This window comes from Pelobates fuscus, chromosome 1 (assembly GCF_036172605.1).
Source record: "Pelobates fuscus isolate aPelFus1 chromosome 1, aPelFus1.pri, whole genome shotgun sequence".
NCBI lineage: Eukaryota > Metazoa > Chordata > Amphibia > Anura > Pelobatidae > Pelobates > Pelobates fuscus.
Genome location: NC_086317.1, coordinates 314,116,011 through 314,135,361, shown reverse-complemented (window position 1 = coordinate 314,135,361; position 19,351 = coordinate 314,116,011). Strand labels below are relative to the sequence as shown.

Sequence of the window (19,351 nt, the reverse complement as noted above, 5' to 3'; positions counted from 1 at the left end):
GGCAAGTTGCAGTTTGACAGCCTTCCTATCCAGAACATTATAAGCACACTCTTGGATTAGAAAGACACTAACACTCTGTGTACAACACTACTAACGCGGCCATGCTCATAACTATGCTCGCTCATAGGCCTGTAAGCTGGTACCATTGCCGTGCCACCGTGTTACCTTTCACACAGCAAAAACGCCATAGGAAATTACACTTCTTACATCACAAATGCCCCCTAACTCCCAGCCTTTTAACTCGTGCCTGGGCGTACTCATAAGATTTCCATAGATAAATGCACTCTCATAGTTAACCATACATTACTACGATATGATACACCTTTTTCATCCCACTGCTGTCCATGTTAACTTGCTTCCCGTTCCAGGCACTATTATTATCACCCCCACTATGAGAGCAAAACAGAACAGGCATTTGTCTTTCGTCCCCCGTATCTAGTCGTTTGTATTTAGCCGTTTGTAGCACTAACTCTATTTACTGTGAGCAGCTTGTATGCATATAGTAAGGCAGCCTTTAATTTTTCCTTTTTTGTTTTTTTTGTTGTTTATTTCTCTTCTCTTTTTAACTATGCTGGGTGCAGGACGATACGTTGCCGCCATAGCCATCCACCCCTACCCTATGGCCCGACCAAACTATTGAGCCTTGTAACCAACATCGTTAACACGTTATATGATGTTCCTGTTCGTAACAATGTACATAGCCTCACCCTAGCAACGCACCTGCTCGTACTCAATGTTATACATATACGTTACCTTTTTTGTTGTACCTAGAAAGCTTTCACAGGCATGACTCCTTAACCTTATTATATACCTTATGTACTACCTATTGTTCAGCATACTTCTTGGATAAGATAGAACTGTTAAAACTTAAACTTATAAAAAAAAAATATGCATGTACTGTTGCCACTGTTATACGTGTACTCAAAGTGTGCGCTGTTGTGGCGCTTGACTTAACAATGTACCTACCTGCATAACAAAAATAAAGAATTAAAAAAAAAAAAAAAAAAAGCTAGATATACTGTTATGAAACCCTTTTCTAAACGGAGTGAGTCTACAGTACATTTCAATAAGTTTAAATTAATACGATACGATATACGATATCGCAAAGAAGCACAAAAAATAACCGAGGCTGCAGCAAAACATCAAACATTGAGTTCTTCACAATTCTAATTTGTGTTTAAAATGGTTCTGTCGTTTCTCAATACTTCCTAAAGATATTATGTTTATGAAGTATTCATGCTGACTGCATTGACAGTTTACTGAAATTCCAATACAATCCAAAGATTACCATAAGACAAAGTAGGGACTACTTTGGGAAGTTAAAAACGACATTAAAATGTAGTGCTTTTGGTTTATAAATGCTGGTCCATTTCTCTAAAAACGTTCTACATTGCCATTTCAGAGGAATTGCATTTTTTTATATTTATCCGAAAACACATCTTTAGTTACTGTTAGACATATAATCTCTAGTGGCTCTTCCTCCTTAAGACTTTCAATCAAAATTGGGCTTTACGTATGTCAACATCACACACAGCATGATAATACCGAAGCATTCTCTGTGAGACGTGTCGGTCGGATGGGCATTAAGTGTTAATAACTGTGCTTGTACCTTGTGTCCCCAATTCTTCTATATGAGAAGCAGTAGACTTTGCAGTAAAGAACGTATTTAATAAAAAAATATTTTTTTAGTGTTCCCTTAAGTAATATATTTAAGGTGTGTAATGGCAAAATTTTTAATGTTAAAAAAAAAATACTACTAAAATATTTAGTTTGAATACTTAAGTATACTTGTTTCATTTTATAAGGCGTATCACCATATAAATATATAGGTAGTGATGGGTAAATAGACAAATACAATTTTGTAGGGAAATACTTAACAAACACTGCCATAAGTCAGCAATGGGTAGCATTCTTCTCTCAGAATGACCTACAACATGAAAGTTCAGAACAGCAGATTAAGAGAGCTCTGTGTTGGAATTTCACTGAAACTATGGAATCATTTGTCTTAAACATGAGCTACCACCATCACATTTAGTTAGTTCCTCCAGCCATCACTAGTGGTGGCTGATCCTGAGACAATATCTATGGAGTCTCCAGCTGTCTCTCTGGATCTACCATAGTCATCAGTGTTGTATTCTTGCGCATGCACTGATGAGGACTTCTAGTGGTAGAAGCACCAGGTGTTGAAGAAAAAAGATGGCAGTGCCACAATGCACTGCAACCAGTAGTACCCCATTACCATAGTTCTATATCTAAACTACATTAATATATCTTACTCAATTTCATCCTCAGAATCATAATCCAAATCAGTGGAAATTGGCATGGTGACATCACTGGCAGACTGACTCTGTTTCAGACCGCTGCTTCCCACATCCGGCAGTACTTCTTTCCTTTTCTTTTTGCCAAAGAACTTTTTGAAGGATTTAAAATTGAATTTCTTTTTTGCTAAATAAAAAGAAATAAACAATTAAGGCAAATCATTCTGACCCTACATATGATCTATAATGTGTTGTTTTAAGAAATAGCTACTGGCTTTTCGAACATAGGCCTCAATTGAATATTTTTCATAAGCTTTTCAAAAATATTTAATATGCTTTTAGAAGGATTTTTTCTTAAAATATTAAAATATCAAAAAAATATCATATGTAAAAAAAAATATACCAATATATAAAAACATATAAAAATATTTTTAAAAATATGAAATCATTTAAAAAAGTCTATCCAAAAATATGAAATCATAAGAAAAGCTTTCCCAAAAATATTAAACCAAGGGTTTTGTTTTCTTTGACAATTATGGTTTCTATTGCTGTAATTGTTAATTTAACAAAGGGTCAACAAATATAAAAAATTGCATACCTTATAACAATCTGCCTGAATTTGCATTTTTTTTAGCTGTTTAAACTTGCAATGACACGGGGTATATTTGTAGATTATTTGACTGTATACCAAAGGGTAAGCAACTTACTTGTGCTAATGGTACTTGCAGCTGTGTCTGATTGTACCTGCCATCGTACCTGTAGCAGCTGTGACTGATTGTACCTGCCATTGTACCTGTAGCAGCTGTGACTGATTGTACCTGCCATCTAATCAGCTGTCAGTGTAAAGCACCATGCACTTACAGAGATACACCCTTTATATCATATGGCATGCTGCGTTGTGTTTTTAAATTTGCTGTTATCATTGAAAAAACATATAGAGTTATCCGCCAAGGGACCCTGTAATTTTCTGCAGGATCAAATCTTTATAATTTTGTATGCAAATATTACAGCAGATTAATGAGGCCAAAACAATCAGATGCATTAAAGGAACATTACAGACACTATGACTGTTTCATCAAATTGAAATTCTTCCCCTGACACTGTCCATCCAAATAATGCTAAGTCATTTTTGAGCAATTTAATGCTTATTGAAGGCATGCAAAAACATACAGCTAACTAAGACCAAAAGCTACTAATAACAAAAAAGTTATGTTGGTTCTTGGAGTGTCCCTTTAAGTGCTTCAAGATCCGTAAGCTGAAGATTATGATAGGCCTTGGAATCTTGTATCATAAACAAAATTGGGAGGAAAGGTACAGAAGCTGCCAGGTCCTATATTAATCTGATCCAGTCGAAGGCTTCTCTTCTTGATACTGCTCAAATGTTTCAATATTATTTTGTAATCTGCCTGTGACTTTTATGAGGTCTGTAAGACTCTTTTCAGGTTTCAGATTGAACAAATGTGCTTTAAAAAAAAAAAAAAAAAAAGGATTTTATTTTGACGACGCTGGATTTTTTGACTAAACTTAAAATAAAGATTGTAAAAAAAAAATCTCACCCCGCATTTAACTATTAATTGTCACTTAAAAACAACTACCTGTAAACATTGTGATATGTAGATCTGCTTAGACACATCAGAAAGACTCAGAAGAACCAAGTTCTAAATACACCCTATTCTAATAATGTTCAGCTATACATGTCCAATATAATAGCCCATAAGGTATATATCTATTATTGACCTTAGCCAAAACATGTACACTGTTTATTTTATTTCACTGCGAAAGATTAAAAATGCAAGAGGGGAAGATAACGTCATATTCTTCATATATCAATCTTCTTTTTTTGTTAAATTTGTTTAATGAAATTTTGCATCCAGATTTATTCTTTATAATTTAACTAATCAAATAATAAAAGTAAATTGGTGGGAGCAGATGTAAAAATAGGCAGTGTTGACATTAATTATAGAAAAGGCTTTCTGGAGGCTGTGCATGATCTAATCAAATTAGCCCTCAATATCATTTTTGAAACTGCAGTGTGCTTGCTAGTAAAAAGTAATGTGTTTAGTAAACATATCTTAACTAAATGGGGTTGTCATGCCAAAATGTCAATTTATAAGACAGTAGAAGGAATACACAGAATGTAATGAAAAAATAATTTCTGATCGATAAACAATGACACAATTGCTGGATCCCAAGCATTTTAGTGATCCTATAGTGCTAAGCAAATCACATGGAAAAAAATAAACAAAAAAAAACATATCCACAAGTATTTTTGTTAATTTTTTTTATTATGTTATCAAGTCTCATAATTCGCCTTATCCTTGAATTAGCAATGGGATATAAATAGATGTATGGTATATCATGTTTATCTGCCCAACTGCATATCTCAATGTTTGGGGAGTGAGATTCATAAAATTTGTGTGTATGGTATCCCAACCATTTTGTTAAATCAATATAATCTTTTACATGTTTTTTTTTTACTTTTTTTATCACATTAAACTTAAACAAAGGGGTAGGAAGGGGAAAGTAAGGATGTTGTGAAGCAATAACTGTTGAGATATGGAATTCACTGGAAATATTGAGGTACATTGTTCTGGTAGGGTCAGAATGATGCTACCTTCAAAAGAAAGTTGTTAATTTTCCTAGAAAATAAATTTCATTTTCAAGGTTGAATGAAATTACTGAAATGTAGCTTTGATTCAAAGAAACATGTTACTGCGTTGGAGTCTAACTGGATTAAGAATATTTCCAAATGAAGCTTATAGGCAGTATTAGAAAATACTGGAACAGTTTAGTGGCTGAAGATACAGAAATAACATACCGTATATACTCCTATCCACAATGCAAGCATCAGTTCACAGTTTTCAAAAGCGCTCTCAGAAAGTGGCTCACTGCACTGCATGGGTTTTGCAGTCCAATGGCCCCATGTGGGGCTATGTAGATCTTAGTAAATAGACCTGCTTCTGCTGTATTTAACAACAAAATATAATGGGCACTAAAAAGTTGTTATAACTATGACCACGTTTATACATGTCATCTTAACATGTTTAGTTAACTTCTATCCTTTTTGTTGCATAACTTCAAGCAGTGAATACGCAGTACACTTAAAAGCTAAGACATGACTGTCATAAGTTACATTTCTCACTATAGCCATATGCTCCTGATTTGTGCTCCAGTGGTTTCTATATCTAAGTGTTAGGTCTATCTTGAAACGCTCTTCATCTACATTGATTCCTACTTTAAGTTCAGACGTGCTTGAAACCCTGAGTCTTACTGTTGTTTATTATACATACACGTAAACCTATTGCCCAGTAGTTAGTCTTATTATGAATACGTTTGAATACTCTAACAATGCATCACTCACACAAGCCAGCGTAAGCCTAGTTTGTTTCTCTTCTCATATCACACCAATATACTTTTAAAAAGTGCTATGTTACCGCATGCCATGAAACTGTTTTTATGTGTTGATTGGATGCTTGCATATGCTGTTGTGTCACTGCAAGCTTGCTTGTCATACCTCAGCACAACAAAAATAAAGAATTTAAAATTAAAAAGTTGTTATAACTATGAACAAATTTATGGGATCAGTACAAATGAGCAATCACAGTGCAAATTCATGTCACATACTCAGTGGTTGTGTCTGTGTTATGCAGGTTACTATTAACCCTCTGTAGACATTCTGAAATCTTGTGACAATCCAAATGAACAGATATTGCAAATCATAACCTGAAGATATAGTTTGGCTAATTTGAGATAGTGACAAGAGTTTCAAAGCATAACAACAAGAGTCATATATTTTTACCAAAGTGGATAAAACAATAAATAATTCAATATTCCATGAATATATCAACTTTATTTTTTTATTATTTTAAGTCTTTTATTGGTGGTACCAACTGGAATACACACAGTAGTAAACACAGCATTAAAGTGAAAAGAAAACGGTGTCCCAGTTAAACAAATCTTGTTTGCATCTGCCCATCGCAGCAGTCACTGAAGATGTTCTTTCGGCTTAGATCAGTTTTAGATTTTTGTTGGCATATCACATTTTTGGCATTTCACATAAGTTAAACATGAAAAACCTTGAGAGAAGAAGTGGTGAGGAAATAAAAGAGTTTGTAAAACTAGCTTAGATAGAAAGAAAGGGGTGCTGCTATTTGAGGGGATATGAGTCTTAATGCAGGAGTGATCTTCTGGCCTTGAAGTAGGGTGGGGTGAACTCCAAAGTGCATGCGTTCTGGCATAGATTATAAGGTAATCGCTTTGTGACGGGCAACGTTCATGAGTAGATTTTGGCATAAACATATACATAGCTCAGTTTTTGTGGATTTTTTTTCGTCTTCTCTTTGATTTCAACTCTCCTTCCCCTCATGCTCCCATCTGCCCTTTATCGATCAAATATTGGTGAAGGGTAATAATAGGACAGGTCCATTGTGGCTCATCAGAGCAGTTTGGATTTTTAAGGGTCCCAGGCTTCCCATGCTTTCATTAGTTTGCCTTTACGATCTAAGTTCGCAATTGTTATCCACTTATACATTTCTTTTGTAGATACCTGCGCTATTATTTTTCCCTTACTGGGGGCCTCCCCAGAGTTCCAAGCTCTGGCTAGAGCCAGATTAGCTGCTACCAATGGATTGAATATGATATGGCTGTGGTGTTTGGGAGTTTTGGCCAGTAGCATAAAAAGCAAGCACATTTTGGCTTTGAGCTGCAGAGAATGGTCAGTAGCTTTGTGTAACGGATCTCCTGGCACACCGACTGGGTACCTCCGTTAATGGATGCTCCTAGCGCTTCCTGAGGACTCCAAGCACTCTGGCAGACACCACAATCACCGAATCCGAGAAACCTTTAAATTCTCCCAAGCATATGAATGCTGTAGACCATTGAATAGGAACCATACGAATAGGCTTACACTCCTAGCAGTCAACTGGAACAGCATGCAATCAATCCTTCCCCCAATAATGAGACGACACTTCACTTTGAGGGTAAAACAGGAACTCTGGACTGGCTCATCCAGCCTGGCTTTTATTTCCAACTCACACATACAGGCCACACCCAGGGGGAGGCATAAAAGAACCAATGACATAGATGGTACCTCCCACACATCCCCTCCCCTTAGTGTGACACATAATCCCATTATGCATACAGTGTAAAATATACTTTTACACAACTTTCATAACTTTAAAACCATACATCACATTCACATAAAAATACATATCCACAATCAATCCATTCAGGGGAACAACATATTAAAAAATGGCATGAATCCGACCAGGGGTTCAAAAGTTACTAAAAGTATCTTTTGTTCCTTTCTGGCTGGCAGAAAAACATCCCCACAATGCACCCTGGTTTCCTCCCTTCTGCCCTGGAGTTAATTGGAGAAGTAATCCAATTACCCTGGACTAAAGGCAGACTCCATTAACCACATGGTTGCAAAACAACATAAAACACTTTAAAATACATAAAGTCACATTTACACATATAACACACAGACATTTCACCTATCCCCAGATAGCTGGGATCTGCACGCACAAAACTACCGAATAGCGCGCAGATCCTACTCACACAGTACAATTGCCATGGAGCTAAAGTCTTTCCCATAGTCTTTCATTATATGAATAGGCTCCATGGTATGGCTATCTGGGGTATCACATTCCCATAAAGTCTGGTCCATAGTCCAAAGGCAAGAGGCGGGCAATCAGCCCCCTCCAAGGACACGTGGCGAGGTCGGTTTCGCCACACTTTGTTTCTGTGTTCCCTAAGCATTATTCCCCTCCCTAAATGGCATCTCCAGCACCTGTTTGATCTAGACTTATCCATATGTGCCAAGCTAACTGGGACCAGTGGCTTGCTGTTTTCTTGATGAGTTCTATATGAGAGGTACAGTATCATAGGCCCTTTCGTAATCGGAAAGATTTCCACCATTGCTCTGGAGTGAATGTGCAACCTAAGTCTTTTTCCCATTGTGTCGTGTGTGATGGTAGAGGTGTCACTGTATCATAGCAGACTGATATCGTCCTATGTTGAGGAATTTTGTTAGCACACATTTGCTCTATAAAGGAATAACCCAGTCCAAGGACACCTGTGATTGATCTAGTCTGTCTCGTCCCTAGGTAAGATTTAGGTTGTAGGTACGGGAGAGTCATGGAGTTCGATAAATTATGGTCAGTAGTCAGTTGAGTGTGGGTGAGGAGGGAGTTCTCATTCCACAGTTGGTATACAAATCTTAGTCCACATCCTTCCCAGGCCCTGCTGTCGAATGTAGGAATAAGATACTTGAAGCATTGTATAGGGGTAGCAAGGGAAATAGGGGAATATGTCAACTTTTAAACTAATAAACATACAATTCATTGAGCATAACCAATTCCTTGTATTTTCTGATTTCTTACCTGAACCATCTTCTGCAAGATTTTCCGTTTCTCTCAGTTTAGAATCCATTTGAAATGAGGTATTGAGTCGCTATCTAAAAATAGTAAGAAACAAAAATGAACATAATGAACATAGTAATATTATATAGTCAGACTGCAATATCTCTCTATATATATATATACATATATATATATTAATTATATGTAAAACAAAAAACAAAAAAAAAAACTAACTTTGCAACATTTCTTTAGTCAATATGGGTTGTTGAGGGCTCTGTTGTGACCAGACGACCCCTAGTGGTGAAGCTAGAAACCTGTTTTCATGAACGCACACACCAGTAATTAATGCTCCTAGTGGACAGATGTTGTATTAAAAGGGGAATTTATTTTTGTATTATACAGTGGGGAGATATGTGAGAGACGGCATGGGCTATATCTACAAAGCTGATGCTCCTGTGCTAGATTTATTATTATTTTTATTATTTTATTATTTATATAGCGCCATCAGATTCCGTAGCACTATACAAAGGATGGACTAACAGACATTTAATTGTAACCAGACAACTCGACGTACAGGACAACTCTCTAGATTGATCCCAAACGTAACGAATGATGGTAGAGAGGGAATTGATAAAGTGGGGAGCATCTGTGGTTAATTACTAAACAACTAGATTAAATAATGTCAGCCCAGAGATAATCTGTAGCATAGGGAAAGAGAAAGCAAATGCCACCTTCCTTTTAATTGTGCTTTTTTTTCATTTAAATGTTGTTTAGAAGGGACGATGTCTATACACATTATGGGTTTGACCCCATCATGGAAAACATTCTGTGTGAATCAAGTCATCACCAGATATTTTGTGAAGAAGAAACTACAATTGCTATCAAAAAGATATCCTGAGTGACCAAGCTCGCATACTGTGGACATCCCAACTCCAAAGGGAACCCAGTGATCAGATGCTTTGTCAAGAAGGTACTACACTTGTATTGTATTATTATTATTATTATTGGCACTTTATTTATGAATTACATTTTGCATTTATCTCAGTACCAGCAATTTGATTCACACATTGTTTATGGTTCTTATTGAAGCCAACGTACCTTTATTTTTTTACACTGACTCTATTTGTATTAGATATCATTACAAATTTGGGCCCTTTTGCTTTGGTTTACAACATGAAACAAGTCTCTTTTGGCCAGTGAATATCTGCATGTGAAGAGAGTTGCCACTCTTTGTACCATGTGAGTCAATTCTTTATTAACTTGATTGAATTTTAGATATGTGACGGCACTTGTGTTGTTGTTTTTATATAATGTAACATGTTTTATTTCATGTTAACAGTTTTCACTTAATTTCACTGTAACCATCTTTTGACAATTGTAATTAACCACTGTGGGTGTTATTTATATCAGTGTATCTCACTGTTTATTCAGACTTGACAAAGGCACACGGTAGTGCTGAAACGTCTTTTCCCCTGAACTCCAAATACAGGAAACCATTGGGTGTGCCCGGCATATGCTTTTGTTCCAGCAGGATTGTTTGGGAGTTGGCCCTCCTGGTTTGGAGCACATGGATGGGAGTATTCCCCAAGTGAGTGTGTGCATTGCATCTTACACTCTGCAACTGTATGCCTAATTGCCATAATGAAATGAACTTCATATCCTAACTAATAATGGGCTTAACCTGCAATGGGTTCAGCACCCCACCCCTATCCAATTCTTAGTAAGCAAACTATACAACAATTTACAGTGCTTACAAGGCTAATATATATATATATATATATAATGTGTCACGGCACACCTGGAGAGGCTGGTGCGCTGCGCTCACTTACCAGACGCTCCATGGATTTCGGCGTCCTGGGAGTGGGGGACGCGCCAAGCACTCCTTTTGGCCACCAGCTTATTACGCAGCACTTCAGCAGCATGCCATGAGTGCAAGGCGCACCGCACTCTCTCCTCACCCACCAGCCCCTGCAGCCACTTCATGTGGGTTGCGACATGCAGGGGAAGGCAGGCATGCCTTGTCTACCCTTATGCCTGCCTCTGCTCCTGTGGGAATGTTGGGTGATATGTGCTGTGTGTTCCCCATGCTGCTCCAGGATACACTGGGGAATCCAGCTTCGCAAGCGCAGCATGGAGGTTTGCAAATTAAATGAACACACTGACATAGGGTCCTACCCACATAGGTCCACACCCACATATTCCCCAGGGGAACCTTCAAAATATATAGGGTCTGAGACCCCTCCATGTGGTAGTGCTCCAATTGCCTCCCCCATATTTAACCCCTTAAGGACTGAGCCAAATGTACACTTTGTGACCAAAACAAAACGTAAACAAAACCTGGAATTTGCACTATATGTCTGTCCAACCGTAATTCACCTCTAGTGTAAGTGTTTGTGACTAAGTGGCTGCTAAAAAAGACTGGACATACCCCATTTGCAATACCTTGGGTTGTCTACTATTGCAAATAGTATGCCAGTATGCCATCATGGGAGTAATTTTCATTCCTGGGCTACCATACGATCTCAAAGGCAACGTAACAAATCTGGCAAATTTTAATGTGAAAATACTGAAACGTAAGCATTATATTTGACTCATAAGCATTATATGTAACTTTTGAAAACACCATAAAACCTGTAAATGAGGGGTACTGTTATACTCGGGAGACTTTGCTGAACACAAATATTAGTCTTTCAAAACAATAAAACGTATCACAACAATTATATCGTCCGTGTAAGTGCCATTTATGTGTGAAAAATGCAAAAAATGTCACTTACACTGATGATATCATCGTTGTAATATATTTTACTGTTTTGAAACACTAAAATTTGTGTTCAGCGAAGTCTTCTGAGTAAAACAGTACCCCCCATGTACAGGTTTTACGGTGTCTTGGAAAGTTATAGGGTAAAATATAGTGCTAGCAAATTAAATTCCCTGAACTTTAGGCCTGGGTTCTCAGACAGGTCCCACAAATTGTAATTAATACAATGACATATTATGTAAAATTATTACACACACACACACATATATATATATATATATATATATATATATATATATATATATATATATACGTAGAATTATTATATATACGTGTGTATATATATATATATATATATATATTTATTATTTATATATAGGTATATATATATATATATAGTGATATATACGTATATACTTATGTATATAGATATATATAGATATATATATTATTTCCTTTCATGGTGACTTCAGTGGTGCTGGGGAGGTGCAGGAGGTGAACGGTCCGCGGACTCTGGCTTTTATGATTTATTTTTTATGATTTATTCTTTATTGTTGTTTGTTTTCGATTATAAAGTATTTTTTAGTATTTTCTTCATTTGCAGATTTATTCTATATAGTTCTCTCTCACTTGATTGAGAAAATATGGATAGTTGTACACTGCAGGTTGACCACTAACCCCTAAGACAAGACTTGTGGATACAATTAAGGTGTATTATTAGAAGTTTTGATTTAGTAGATAATCCACTTCTTGCCAGAAGTTTCACTTGGGACATGATTCACTTCATATGCAATCATGTACCTAATAAATACATTTGTCAGTTGATCCTTATATAATGTAGCTATCTATATGCTTTATACAGTATTCACAGCAAATGATGTAAATTATGACCTTAAGCAGAAAAACTGGTTTAGTATGTTTCTAGCATGTACAGATTCTGATACAACTGCCAGCAGCAACTATATAAGAAACATTTAATATTTCTACTAAAGCCCGGAGAGGCCATGTATTTTAAATTTTTTTTACTTGTTTTCTCGAAAAAAACTACTTGTTTTCTCAAGGTAACAAGTTATTTTCTCGAGAAAACAGGTCAGAAAAATATTTAAAAAATACATTGCCTTTCTAGGCTTCTGGATTTGTAGAGAAAAAAAACTAATGAATCCACAATTTAAAATTCTGAAATACCACATGATGTAAATAGCTTCAAATGAATTTTTTTTTATCGGAATCAATTGCTTCTTCTGTGATGCAAAACTGACTTTATACAGTAATACTAGAGATGTTAAGGAATACTGATCACAATATGTAAGCTTATGGGGTGCTTTTTTATACAAATATAGATCTTATCACACACGATTCTAGCTTTTCACAACTGGTAATTGTATTTACAATCAGACTTTTAACCAAATGGCACATTTTGACTACTTTGACAACTCTGGGGTTGAATGGTGCTCACAGAAATTTACATAGCAAGTAAATGATAGGAGGAGGATAAAGAAAGTTGCAAAGGAACTAAGATGAATTAATTGCATTCCTAAGAAATAAACTTACAGCTGTATAAACTGGGGTTTCTACCTGCTTCACATATAATGAAAGTTGTTGAGGATGTCTTTAAAATGCATGTCTGACAGAGCCACTCAGACACTCCAAAGTAGCTTGAGTGTAAAGTTATGAAATCAAAGAAAAGCTGGTCATTGAGCCCAGCGATTGTCGTATCAAACAGTTTCTATATAATCAAACAATTCACAAACTAAAAGTATAAAAACTCAAATAGCTACTCCTTGCTTATGTTCATATGCTGTTCGAGCTAGGCGTAGAGACTTGCTGGAAGGAGGTGAGCGGAGACAGTAGTGAATATTGAGATTTTGATTGACTGAGAATTGAGTGGTGAGCAGAGCAGAGAGGTAGAAGGAAGGCAGAGGATATAAGAGCAATGGGCACAGTAGAATGATCAGGTAGACCAGCAAGGAATGTAGAAGTCCTGCAGCCAGCATGGCAAACAGAAGGACTATATAGCTGCTGGATTGATGCTGTATACACACAGTTAAGAGTCATTACAGGTATGGCGCAAAACTACAACTGTTGACAAGGAGAAGAATAAGTGACCTACATTTACACAGTGTTTTACACGAAGACATCCAGCGTCTTTAAATCCCGCATAGGAAGATATTGATTCAGTGCTTTCCTATAGGGAAGGCCTAATGCGAGTGCCTTCTCATAATGACATTGGAGGGGGTGGAGAAGGTAAGCTTGGATGGGCAGCTAATAATTTATAAGGAGCCAATGACTTTACTTTGAAGTTCTGGATGGAATGTTCATGTATGAGAAGTGGTGGGCTCCTGTGGCTGGATGGACAGTATGAAGTGTCCTTTAATATTTAACCATTTCACCGTCTGCTGACTATTTTATTTTATTTTTTTTTTATTTATTTTTATTTTTTTATTTTTTTTTTAGCATAAGAACTTATCTTTTAAAATATTTATTTTGCATCTGTGTTTTAATTCTTTATCAAGAGTCAACATGTAACAGGATAAAAACTGGATTAGGGTTGATACAAAATCACATACGTTCCTTTAGTAGAACTGAAATCTAATACAATACAGGAACATACTGATACCGGAGAAACTGACGGAAGCCAAGCACAGAGAGATGGACACAGGTTTCTTCAGGAAGGAAGAGATTCTTTATTGGATCACCGATCGGGACTCAGAGGGACTAGCGTCACCAAAATACAGCAAAGTCTGAGTACTGAATACATAGAGTACATTCCTTATATAGCACTGTAGCTCCTCCCACAATTAACTACACCCACACATACCCTTAACCTATTTAATAAATAGAGTCTAAACTCATCCATCCGGTCTAACCACGTGGCTCATCTGATACAAAGGAGAGGGACGCGTAATTCCAGTTCTTACATTCCTGCACCTGGTCAGTACAGTGATAACAGTATCTTAGCTACGTGTAATTAACTAACTGATACTACAAACACATATACATACATATGCCTTGTGGCAATCTTAGCCTGCTAAACTTGTATTTTACTGGAATTACATCACATTCCCCCCTTTGATGCCTCTGATATTTCACAATTACTTGAGGCATCACTTAACCTTGGTTTGCATATACCTCAGGTTACCATGAACCAGACCAGACTTATCTTATGATGTGAATCTTTTAACACTCATCTTCCTGCATTGGTTCTCCTTGATCTAGAGCCTTATACTTATATATCGCCATTATCTGTGCAGCAGCCTTCCTCTCTGCTATACTTCCTATCAGGCTTTGCACAGACCTAACTACTAAGGGTATAAGACACGGTAGGAGTAGACACAACAGTAAAATCAGTAGGACTCCACCTACCACTGCCTTAAGCCCTCCAAACCACTCATACCAGCTACCAAACCAACTACTTGGATTGTACCCTTTCCATACCTGAGTAGGCACATGCACTAGTTTAACCATATGGCTAGTAAGCTCAGCTATTGCTTGCCCTTCGTCATCTATTTGAAGACAGCAATTGCTCAGGTTAAACTTCCCACATACACCTCCCTCTACTGCCAAAAGGTAATCCAAGGCTAATCTATTTTGGTACACTGCTGTCCTCATCCTGGTATTATGCTTCGCTAGAAGATTGAGTGCTTGTGAGGTCTCATTAGTAATAATCTCAACCACCGCCTGTAATCTTATAATACGGTTGAGCATATAAATTGGGGTTCTATAACCAAAGGTACCATCTTCTGCCCACGTGGCTGGCCCATAATAATCTATGATACGCTGGGGAGGCCATTCATTATCTTCCCAGGTGCCTATCTCTAAGGGTCCCCTTTTCTTCCTATGATTCACATCATACACTTTAACACCTAAAGTCTCACCTGTTTCAATCGGTAACAAGAAGAAGGATGGTTTGAGCATACCCAACACACATGCCCCTTCCCAGTCCTGTGGCAACTCCGAATAGGCTTTCTTACCACAGATCCAGTACAAATTTGCTGGGGCTCTCCAGGTAGATGTGATGGATAAATCAAACCACACATCCTTTAAACTGGCATATCTAGCAAACGGGTTAGATGGTTCTGAGACATTTGAAGCCGACCACCAAGTTGTATTTTTAGTATCATCATCATAAGCTTTTTGCCCTAGACAAGTTAATTCTCCTACAGAAGTATTATACATTATTCCTTTCCTTGCTATGCAAACATAACCTATGATGGAGGTCTTTAATCTCCACTCAGATTTACCTCTAACACTCAAATGATAATCGGCTTGCGTAGATATTAGTTGGTCAACTGCCTCAGAACCGGACATTACCTCCTTTGCTTCCCAAGGCCATTGGTCTCCCATGTTAGTACCTCCACACACATAGCAGTTGGTAACATTAAGACTACCGGCAATACTTTCAGCTAGGTCAATGAACAGGTTTTTAGCGTTATGGGGGATCTTATTATCTATACTCATCTCTTCATAAAAGGAATGGTATACTTGATGAGTCTGGGAGGATACCGTATCAGTCTCTATTCCTATAAACAATAATGTCCCAGGATCTAAACCCGTCCCGTATATCTGAAACCCAAATAAATTTCCATACTTATCTAGGAACTTGTCGGGGTTATTAATAAGTATATGGACTGGGTTGCATTCCATAGACTTACAATAAGGGCTAGTCGGCAACTTAGTCACTATCATGTCTTTATCTACTGTCTGTCCCCAAGTCGCCCACCCCACACAAGACCAATATGGACAAAAGTTATAGTCTTTATTTGGGCATCTAGGACTCACATATTTATTTTTACTACTGGGACAAATATATTTATCATTAGACCCATACGTCCTCTCCCATCTAAGATCCCCACATACATTCCACGGTTTTCTACCACTTGATATCGCCTTACATGCATCAAATAGCAGAACACCCGAAGAATGTACGGATTCTAACACCGTCTTATTAATTAGGGTCCCCTGAGGATCTCCATTCCTGAGAGTCAACCAAATTGTACGAGGTTGATACTCTGGACTGAAGCACTTAGGTTCTCCTACTCCTAAATGGCACACACTATAGTCTATATTTAGGTATCTACATCTTGATACCTCTCCTTTACATTCGTATTGTGAATGCCAAATTAGGGTTTGGGAAATATGGTTACCTGTTCTCGTAGTCTTAATGCATACCTCACAGCTAGGAGTGTCGGTACCTCTACCTTCCTGAATATAAAAACACATATAAATAAACACAATCAAAAGCACATCTTTCGCCGTCATCCTCAGTCTTCGTCCGTGCGATGGAACCTCAGCTTCCAGGATGTGAGGGCTGCAGGGAATGGAGTTCTGCTCGTCTTCACAGGTGTCCCTTCGAGACTTTCCTGGCTTATACACTATGTGTTGGTAAGCGGACAGGCTTTATTATGGCCTTCTCACTCACACCTGTAACAATAAAATTTGTAATCCACAATAATTCCTCGTTACTCCGACTGAGTAGTGCGTTTCAACCGGATCTTGCAGGGATTCTCTGGATCTGCTGTAATTTGCCAAGAATCGACTGCTGCTGGTTTAACCCTGGAGTGATGTATCCACGGAGTTACTTCGGCTACTTTTATCGCTGTAGGGGTAGACAAAAGAACAACATAAGGACCTCTCCACTTGGGCCCTAACGGTACATTATTCCACTCTTTAATCCACACTTGGTCTCCTGGATGATAACTATGAACAGGGGGATAAATATTCACAGGTAATCTATCTTGTACCCATTTCTGTACCTCCTCCATAGTCTTACCCAACTCTACAACCTGCTGCCGGGTAATTCCTTCTCCCAACTGACTCAAGTCCCCCCTTAAGTTACCAAGTACGGGAGGTGGTCGCCCATACATGATTTCAAAAGGAGAGAGGCCCATCCTTCTGGTAGGGGTACTGCGGATTCGCAATAAAGCTATGGGTAAGAGAACGTTCCACTTAAGTTGGGTTTCCTGACACATTTTAGCCAACTGGTTCTTTATAGTTCTATTCATTCTCTCTACCTTACCAGAACTCTGGGGTCTATATGCAGTATGAAGCCTCCACTTTATACCAAGCATATGAGTCAGTTGTTGTAGGCACTGATGAACAAAAGCTGGACCATTGTCCGATCCTATAGAACAGGGTAGTCCATATCGGGGTATTATTTCTCGTAGCAGGAATCTTACAACTTCTCCTGCTTTCTCTGTACGAGTAGGACATGCTTCTACCCAGCCTGAATAGGTGCACACAATTACCAACAGGTAACGATGTCCACCCGATTTAGGCATTACTGTAAAGTCTATTTGTAGATCGGACATGGGGAGTCCCCCCATAAACTGGACTCCTGGTGGCTTTACTGGTCCTTGTCTTGCATTATTCTTAGCACACGTTACACATCTGCGTACAATGGCCTGAGTCAAGTTGGACAATCTTGGTATGTAGAAATGTTTCCTGAGAGATTCTTCAGTACTGTCTCTCCCAGAATGTGTCCCGTTGTGATAATTTTGGACAATTTCTACCGCTAGTGATGCTGGTATGACTATTCTTCCATCTTCTAGCTGATACCACTTGTTCTCCAAATACTTTCCCGGTTCAGTCTTTAACCACTCCTCTTCTTGAGCTGTATAAACTGGAGTCCATTGGGACAGTGGAGTTGGTATAAGAGCAGCTATATGCCCCACATACTCCTGTCTTCCTGATTCAGCAGCACGCTTAGCTGCACTATCTGCCATCCGATTTCCCTTGGTTACATCACCATCTCCTCTCAGATGCGCTCGACAATGTATGATACCGACTTCTTTCGGCTCCCACACTGCTTCCAATAGTTGTAGGATTTCAGCTGCGTACTTGATTTCTTTGCCTTCTGAATTCAGTAGTCCTCTTTCTTTATACAAAGCTCCGTGGGCATGAGTGGTTAAAAACGCATACTTAGAGTCCGTATAGATATTTACTCTTAAACCTTCAGCCAATTGTAACGCTCGTGTTAGTGCTATTAATTCTGCCTTTTGTGCTGATGTTCCTTTCGCCAGTGGCCGAGCTTCTATCACCTTGTCTATTGTTGTCACTGCATATCCTGCATAGCGGATCCCTTCTTTCACATAACTACTGCCGTCGGTGTAATATTGAACATCGGGGTTCTGGATGGGAAAATCACGAAGATCTGGTCTACTTGAAAATACTTCATCCATTACTTCCAAACAATCATGTTGACTTTCAGTAGGTTGCGGCAAAAGGGTAGCTGGATTTAAGGTGTTTACAGTCTCTAAATGCACTCTTGGGTTTTCACACAACATTGCTTGATACTTGGTCATACGGCTGTTACTAAACCAATGATTTCCTTTGTAATCCAACAACGTCTGTACTGCATGTGGGACTCGTACATAAAGTTCTTGACCCAGAGTGAGTTTATCGGCTTCAGCTACTAGCAGGGCGGCTGCAGCTACGGCTCTTAGACAAGGTGGAAGTCCGCTGGCCACTGCATCCAGTTGCTTAGACATGTAGGCAACAGGTCTTTGCCATGATCCCAAGTACTGTGTCAATACTCCCACAGCCATTCTTCTTTGCTCGTGTACATATAAGTAGAATGGTCGTGTGTGATCAGGTAGACCTAATGCTGGGGCACTCATCAAAGCCTTCTTCACATCTTCAAATGCCGTTTGCTGTTCTTGGGTCCATAAGAAGGGGTCGTGCTCTGTACCTTTGATGGCTGCGTACAGAGGTTTTGCCAGTATCGCATAGCTGGGAATCCATATCCTACAGAAGCCTGCTGCCCCCAAGAATTCTCGCACTTGTCTTCTATTCTTGGGTATTGGTATTTGGCAGACAGCTTCTTTTCTCTCTGGCCCCATAATCCTTTGACCTTCAGAGATATGGAATCCCAGATACTTGACAGTTGGCAAACACAACTGAGCCTTCTTCCTGGACACCTTGTATCCTGCCTTCCAGAGAATATGTAGTAGATCGTGCGTTGCTTGCTGACATTT

General features: G+C 38.3%; 1 protein-coding gene across 5 annotated transcripts in view; it reads right to left on the bottom strand.

Moving 5' to 3' along the window:
- CRACDL (CRACD like) overlaps positions 1–19,351 on the bottom strand; it is a 130,999-nt gene that overhangs the window by 45,705 nt on the left and 65,943 nt on the right. For 4 of the 5 annotated variants that reach the window (XM_063458866.1, XM_063458876.1, XM_063458893.1 and 1 more), the window contains 2 exons: positions 8,642–8,715; positions 2,277–2,445 (listed from right to left, as the gene is read on the bottom strand). In XM_063458866.1, coding sequence (XP_063314936.1) covers positions 2,277–2,445; positions 8,642–8,690 — 218 coding nt within the window. In that variant the 5' untranslated portion in view covers positions 8,691–8,715. Of the gene's footprint in view, positions 1–2,276; positions 2,446–8,641; positions 8,716–19,351 lie in introns of those variants that run through there. The other variant, XM_063458902.1, reaches the window with a different exon arrangement.